The sequence below is a fragment of the Phalaenopsis equestris genome, unplaced genomic scaffold (genome assembly GCF_001263595.1).
Source record: "Phalaenopsis equestris unplaced genomic scaffold, ASM126359v1 Scaffold000347, whole genome shotgun sequence".
NCBI lineage: Eukaryota > Viridiplantae > Streptophyta > Magnoliopsida > Asparagales > Orchidaceae > Phalaenopsis > Phalaenopsis equestris.
The window spans coordinates 1,869,650-1,878,024 of record NW_018164789.1 but is presented as its reverse complement, the minus strand read 5'-3'; the positions used below and the strand labels follow the sequence as shown (position 1 = coordinate 1,878,024).

Genomic DNA, 8,375 nt, shown 5'->3' with positions numbered 1-8,375 from the left:
ATTTAGTGTCATGTCCTATTTAGTGTCATATTTTCATTTAGTTCTAATAAATTAAGATCATTGTTTATACAATAAGCCCAAGTCTTCCTAAGTCTAGCCTCTGATTTTCTTAACATAAGTCGAATCTAAAACATCTACTCTCCTAAATGGTTTCTCTAATTTTGTCTGTCACAGAAGCTACACCAACCCTATCACGGAAATATTCATTTCGCATTTGGTTTCTAAGTGTAAAGTCACTCATCCACCTAATCATTCTCATCTAAGTGTAAAAGACATAAAACTATTTTTTCAGTAAACTTTAAAATTTCAAGATTTGAGATGTTAATTAAGAAACAAATTCTCTTTAGGATAAAATAAAAAACACTATTAAACAAGTGACAAAAGATATACTTGGAGAATCAAAAGAAAATATTTCTAGGAATAAAAATAGTTTGTGGTGAAATAATATTGTGCAAGAAAAAATAAAATTAAGAATTTTTTTTATAACAGTAGTGATAAAATTGAATTAAATGTAAAAGCTTAGAGAATTGCGAAAAAAATAAAATAGACCTTATGGACTCTAAGAGAACAATCTATGACGCTAAAAACTATGTTTTGAGAGATCTTTATAATAAATTATATACTAAAAAGGGTGAAAAATAAATGTATAAATTAGCAAAACAAAGAGAAAAGTAAGATCTAACTCAAGTAAAGTACATTAAAGATGAAAATTAAAGTATTTTTTTCTTGAAAAAAGAAATTTATCATAATGGGTAAGGTAATTTGATAAACTTTTCAATGAAGTTTTTAAAAATACAATCGACTTTAGGGGTCTTAATATCATTGATAATAATAATATGTTTCATTTTAAACGTCGCATTAATAAAAAATAAGTTAAGGGGTTTTAAAGAAGACCAACGATGAAAAGTCTACAGGATCTGATGATATCACAATCAAAGTGTGGAAAAATTTAGAAGATTTAGGAATTACTTGACTTACTAAACTCTTTAATATTATTTTAAAAATTAAAAAAAATTCTGAGTGGAGGGAGAGTATTTTGGTCCCCATCTTTAAGAACAAAAGGAATGCACAATAGTGTGCAAATTATAGAGGAATTAAGTTGAAGTATCATACTTTAAAATTTTGGGAACGGGTAATTGAACATAGGTTAAAAAAAATTACAAAGATTTCTCATAATTAGCTTGAATTTATGTTAGGCAAGTCTATTATGAAATCTATAAATTTATTGAGAGGTTTGATAGAGAAATACATGGAGAATAAGGAGGATCTACATATGATGTTTGTTGATTTAGAAAAAGCTTACGATAAGGTTCTAAGATATCCTTTGAAGAGTTCCAGAGAAGAAAGATGTTGATATGACTTATATTCAAGTCATTAAAGATATGTATCCTAGAGATTCGTACAAAAAGAATATTGACCAAATATTTTCCTATTTCAGTTGGATTACATTAAGAGTCGGCTTTAAGCACATTTCTTTTTTGCTTTAGTTATGGACGCTCTTAATGGACAATTACAGAAGCATCTAGCTTGGTGTATGTTTTTCGCTAATGATATCCTTCTTGTGGATAAGACCAGAGAAAGAGCACAGAAAAAACTTGAACTATGGAGGTCTACATTGGATTCTAAAGGCCTTCGTTTGAGTAGAACAAAAATTGAATACATGGAATGTAATTTTAATAGTAGTAGCTATAGAGACATAGTTGTAACTATGGGTGATCAAATCATTTAAAGGTGTGAACATTTTAGATATCTCGGGTCTATCGTTCAAATTGATGGTGATATAAATGGGGATGATATTAGTAAAATTCAAATTAGTTTGTTGAAGTGGAGAAATGCATCGAGCGTATTGTGTGATAGAAAAGTGTCACTTAGTGAAAGGAAAATTTTATAAAATGGTGATGAGACCTACAATGCTCGATGGCTCATAATGTTGGCTTGTAAAATAAAAACATAAAACTAAGTTAAGTGTTGTCGAGATAAGAGTGCTTAGGTGGATAAGTGGCTTTACACTTAGAAACAAAATGCGAAATGAATATATATGTGATAGAGTTGGTGTACCTCCAGTGACGGAAAAAATTTGAGAGAATTGTCTTGGATGGTTTGGTCATATTAAATGTCGACCATCTGATGATCTGGTTAGAGGAGTAGATGTTTTAGAGTTGACTTATGTTAAGAAAGGTTGAGGTAGACCTAGAAAGATTTGGGCATATTGTCTAAAAATTGGTTTTAATTTATTAGAATTAAATGAAAACATGACACTCAATATGACACAATAGAGAAAAAAGATTCATGCAGCCGACACCACTAAATGGGAAAAAAGTTTGTTGTCGTCGTCGTTGTTGGTGTTATTGAGGCATCAAGCCCACAAATCTCTACAATGCAATTATAAGGGAACAAATTGGCGCAGTTAAGGAAACCCAAGCCAACAGTGCCCTTAAAGAGCTGCGTCAAAGTTCAGTCAAGTGAAAGTCAAGCCATCCATGTTGGTCTCGATTCATAATCGGTCCTAGGTAATATCATGGAGACTTGTGAGATGGAATGTTGCTCCACAAGAAGTCCTTGCAATTCTTTCATTTCCTTGGAGAGCGATGAGGGAACATCGATATGGGTGATGAGAAACATAGGCACCACTAAAAGAGGATTTAATCAGAGTTATTCTCCTAGCAATTGAAAGGTGGTGGTCTCCCCATGCTTGGATTTTTGTGGTAGCATTGTTGATGAGCTTGTTGTAGTCATTTTTCTTTAAAGTTCTCATAATGAGCTTAACTCCAAGGTAGTCGAATTCCTCCGCCTTCCTGAATCCCAGCAATCTAGCAATACGATTCTCCTTCGAAATAACAATTTTTCTGATAAAAATGATGGAATTGCCTCATTAATCTTCTAATTAACGATTTTTCTGCCAAAAATGATAGAAGATTTTGCCCCATTAATCTTCTGACCGGTCAACTTAGAGAGGGTTTTTTGTAGGCATTTTGTTGTACTTACAGAAGCATCTGCAAATAATAATATGTCGCATAAAGTAAATGACAGATGTTGATGCCACCTTTGATAAGAGAGATCCCAACAAGTTGTTGTCAAAGAGTCTTGGAGAGAAGTTCAGACAAAAGAATAAACAAGTACAATAAGAGGGGCAGCCCTGCCGAAAGCCACAACCAGCATCATATATATTACACCAGTTGTGTGAGGATTAAGAAAAAAAATAGATTAAAAATAATATGGCTAGAAGTTATGCACAAACATTGAAATAGAAAAATTTACATGTCACATGGCACTATAAAAATGAATGTAGCATACAAAAAAGCAACCAAATAGTTAGATAAACATGTCAATGCCCAATATTTCCAAAGATTATTTATTCTGTGTCATCCCTTTCTCATGCAACTGTCAATAATTCACTAAATGAATCTACTGATCAAAATAACAGACGCAACCACCAACATGAGACCACAAATGCTGAAACAAGAAAAATCATATTGAAAAAAAGACATATAAATAAGGGGACTAAAATTCACCTATGAAGTGTGTTTCATTTAAAAATTATTTGATAAATAAAATACAATTGAAAACGATTCATAAAAGTAATAATAATTATAAAGTGTATGTGTGGACATATATAATTTCAAAATTAATTTTTTAAATAAGAGTTAATAAAAAAATTTATGATTGAATTGTGTTACAAATGAAATTAAATATCGTATGGTTAGATCGGTTAGATTTAGGAGCATAAACAAGCCGAGTTAATTTCAAGCCACCCCAAGCTTAAGCTTAAAATTGATTGATTAATCAATGTGCAGACGACATTGGAGCTTAATTCTACGAGTTTGAGCAGGCTTGTTAGCCTGCGAGGTCATGCTCTTTGAAATTCGAGGTAAAATTCAAGCTTAATATCGAAGAAGAAAATCTTTTCAAATTTAAAATTTCTACTATGTTGTATTCAATGTTAAATAAAATCTGAATTTTTCTTATAAAATCAAACCTATTTTAATGTACTTTGAACTTATTTTGAATTTAATGCATTCACTGCTACTTATTTAAATTTATTAGATTTCATAACAAAATCAATATATATTAAAATAGCTTGATTTTACAATAAAATATTAAATTATGTTTGACAGTGAATACAACTAAGTACAAATTTTGAAATTGAAATTATCATTTTCTTCAACATTAAGCTCGAACTTCACCTCAAATTTCAAAGAGCGTGACCTAGTAGGCTTTTGTGTCAGCTCGAACTCGTAGAAATAAGCTCTAACTTAACCTCAGCCTTAATTAATTAATCAAATTTAAGCACAAATTTAGGGTGGCTCAAAATTGACTCAACTCTTTTACACTCTCAAGTATAACCAATCTAACCATATGTAACTTAATTTCATTCACACCTACACAATTCAATCATTTTTTTTTTTAATTTACATATATTTACAAATTTAATTTTAATATATATCCATTGTCACTGCTAGGGTTTCAAATGACGATTTCGGTCATCAATGATTCAATCGCGTATGATTCAGAAGCAATCGAAGGAAAAGGGCTCGCATCTCATCGGTTCTCAACTGTGTTTGTTTCGTCTATTCGCCTGTTTCGACGCCGAGCATCTCCTCTATCAGCTCGCATTTTTAGCGTCGTCGTCTGTTTCGACGCTAAGCTTCTGCGACTTCTTTTTCATCTTCCACTGACACACTCAAACACAATTGCTCCTCCGTCGTCGTCTGTTCCCGTAGCTGTAGCCAGTCTTGCCTGTAGACGAAGGCGCTAGAGTCGTCTCGCTCCAGACGACCCTATCTTGCGTATGTTCCCTTAGACGTAGGCGCTACAGTCATCTCGCTCCAGACGACCCGAGCCCGACAGCACCAACAGTTTCCTCACTTCCTTGCGGCCCGTCAGACCATTTCTTTCCTGACTCTTGTGAGGGAGATGGCGTCGACGCTCCGTTCCTATGCAAATGCCCTGCCGGCGACTTGCCCATTCCTCCTCGTACCCCTCCTCCAAAGTCTGCTTTTGCTATCGATAAGTCCTGCAATGTTCCACAATCATACCACGAGGCTCTTGAAGATGGCGGTGAACACACTTTTATTAAAAAGCTTGGAAAAAAAATGGGAAGTCTGCACTTATTCTCACTGAGATTGAAACTAGTAATTTAGCGTCCTCTTGGCGTTTTTCTTTAGTTGGGAAATTCCTTTATGGTCACCCAAAACTGGAGATCATTAGAAAAGAATTTGATGCTATGAAACTATTTGGCAGTTGAAACATTGGTCTACTAGACGGTCGACATATACTTATTCAGCTACGATGTCGATTACACGCATTTTCTCTTGAAAAGCTATCAAGATCGATAATTGTTTTGTGAAAATTCTGAAGTGGACTGTCGATTTTAATCCAAAAGCGGAATCCCTTATCATTCAAGATTGGATAAAGTTTTTGAGGTTAAAATTACAGTTCAACATGGAAATCCTCTACTCTTTAGCAACTGCTTACGGTAAGTCTCTCAAGGTGGATAGTCCTACTCTTTCTGTCACCAGACCCTCAGTGGTTTGTGTATTCGTTGAGAGATATCACTCAACCAGCTCCGGATGAAATATGGATTGACACTATTCACACCGGGTATTGGCAAAATGTTGAAATAGAATCACATCATCCTTATTACTCTCATTGTAGCAGGTTTGGTCATAGTTATACTATTTGCTATCGCTTGCATCGTCATCTAAGGTTGAATATCGCTAAAGATCAGTCATCTACCACCATTGCTGAGAAAGTCCAATCTGATCCTCTTTCCAACATCGCAATTGTACAAATCCAAATGTGTTGATACCACTTACTATTATTGAAGAATATCCACTTATATGCCAAGACACACGAGAGTGCTCTTTCAACTTGATAGAAGATCAGCTGGTACAATAAATAGTTGCTTCTAATGTTCAATAACCTACACATATCTTGCACACTTCAGACTATCTGATGACCAGGTGAGTCAATCTTCGGATGAGGAATGGTAGATCTACACGAGGAGGAAGAAAAAGAACGGAGGACGACTCGAGCTAGGGAATCTATTGGATTATACATTGGTTACTACTGGCAATGACACTCATCTGACTAATTTATTAGCTGGCTCCTTCCCTAGAACTAGAGGCAGAGGCAAGGCAAAATCGGGTCGCTCTCCAGCTACCTACTTTTATTTTGAAACATTTTGGTTTTTTATTTAAATCTCTTATGTTTTTTGCTGTATTTTCTCCTTTTTTTTTGAACCATTTGATTTGGTGGTTTTTGTGTAGGTTGGGTGTCATATTTGGGACCTTCTACAAAATCTATCTGTACCCAGCTTTTTATTTAATATATTAGTCTTTGGGCTTTCAATATATATATATACATATGTATGTATGTATGTACTAAAAAAAAAAATTATTAAAACACACTTAAAGTCGCATTTTATTTAAAAAAAAAATTTTAAATGAAACGCACTTTTTTTTAGGTGTTCTACTTACGAATAGCTTAATACATACAGTCCCATTTTAAAATTTGTCCTTGAAATGCAGAAAAAAAAAAAATCCAACAAACAAATAACAAAATAAAGTAGAACAGCCCAATTAAATCTCCATGAATATTAAAGGCATGCCAGCGCCTATTTCTGACAAGGTGTTCTAAATTTTGCTTCAGCCTGGCTTAGTCCGACCTAATCAATTTGCCGTTAGCATATGTTTGGTTCAAATGATAAACTGGCTCTCAATATAGTCAAATACAGCAAATATAATCAGCAACAGAAAATTCACATTTTGCACATAAATAGCCACCTTTTGAAGCATATTTCATAAGTGCCTTATGAGTTTCTTTAGAGAGTCCTGCAACATTGAAACTGATGAATGTTAAAAAATTCGCAGGCAAATACAATAGAAATAATCAGAGAATAAAGGATTGTGCACATTTTTACCAGATTTTTCATAGAGAACTTCCCTGGGTGAAACCTGAGAAAATTATACAGTTTTGGCACAAACGTCCAAAAAACTAAAAAATAAGAAATAAGTATAAACTTACTTGCACTAACAAAGCCCCCAGTGCCGCATAGGAACCATCATCAATAAAAGAGCCAACCCAAAATTTTAAAGCAGCATAATCCAGAAAAGCAAATCCATAAACAGTGGAACCATTATTTGATTGTCCCTATAAAACAGAAGTTGGTAAATTAATACTGAGCATTACAATGAAGAAACATGCAACTTATTTACCTACAGTATAGCGTGGCTATACTGGTAAAAGATAGCTTTCAAAAGAGGAAATAACTAAAGATTGTTTTAGAGTTGAATGCCAAACTAACATGTTCCACTTTTGAAATATTTTACTCAAACTTCACTATTTCAAAATTATTAAAAAAAAAAAATATGCTATATCCAAAACCTTCAGATTTGTATTTTGAGACAGAATAATTCCAACCACACAAGAAAACTATTTCAATCTAGCAATCAACACATTGCTCATACATGAATATAATATCCAAATCATTCATTCTTCCTTCCAGCCCTACCTCGTGAAAGTTGAACTCAAGAGCAACTACCGAAGCGTGACCAAGATGGGTAGTATTATTGCGTTCCAGAAGATTCACAATAATAGAGTAATAATTTAGCGTCTTAGTATTGGACAAAGAATCAACACACAAAAAAATGAGAAGCGGGAGGAGACCAAGACTTTTTACATGAAAAACCATGAAAAGGGAAAAGAACTACAATGTTTAACCCAATTGAAATGATTCACTATATAATTATAAGTACATATGATTGCTCTTATCCTGAATTAAAAAATATTGAGTTATAAAGTTGATGTGCAATGATAGTTCATCGATAATAATCGTAATCTGACAGTAATAAATGTATTTCTCGGCAATAGCAAGTTGTAAGGGCTACAATTTCTATAAAGGCAGTAGCCCGCAATAAATGGTGTAGGTGGTGATTGTAGCACTGACTTTGTCAAAGAGGTTGTAGTTGAAAGCTTGGTAGTAGTTGATTATATAGATTGTAGACGGTTGCTTCAGAAGTTGTGATCCACGTGTGCCTTAGTCACGTAGGTGGAGGTGGTGAGTTATAAAAATGTTCGCAAGCTATAGAGGTCATATTTGAGAGCTGCATGAGCCTATGAATCATGTGTGTCGTAGTTGGTCACGTAAATCGTAGTGGTGAACTATAATAATGTTAATAGGTCGCAAAAGACGTAGTTGGAAACTGCATGACCTGTGAGCCACATAGGTCGTAATAATGAGTTGTAATGACGTATTGTCGGCACAAAAAACAAAGAAAGGTTATTTTGGGGGGGTCGCCCGTAAGAAGCTGTCGGCAACCGGAATTGAAATTTCATCGCCCGCTTCGGAAGGACGTTTTAATTTACGTATATAT

At 34.0% G+C, this 8,375-nt stretch overlaps 1 protein-coding gene across 2 annotated transcripts in view; it reads right to left on the bottom strand.

The window, feature by feature from the left end:
- LOC110026063 (DNA mismatch repair protein MSH7) overlaps positions 1–8,375 on the bottom strand; it is a 49,156-nt gene that overhangs the window by 21,728 nt on the left and 19,053 nt on the right. For both annotated transcript variants that reach the window (XM_020726840.1, XM_020726841.1), the window contains exons 7-9: positions 7,027–7,152; positions 6,923–6,956; positions 6,786–6,833 (exon numbers count right to left, since the gene is read on the bottom strand). In XM_020726840.1, the coding sequence (XP_020582499.1) occupies positions 6,786–6,833; positions 6,923–6,956; positions 7,027–7,152 (208 nt within the window). The remainder of the gene's footprint in view (positions 1–6,785; positions 6,834–6,922; positions 6,957–7,026; positions 7,153–8,375) is intronic.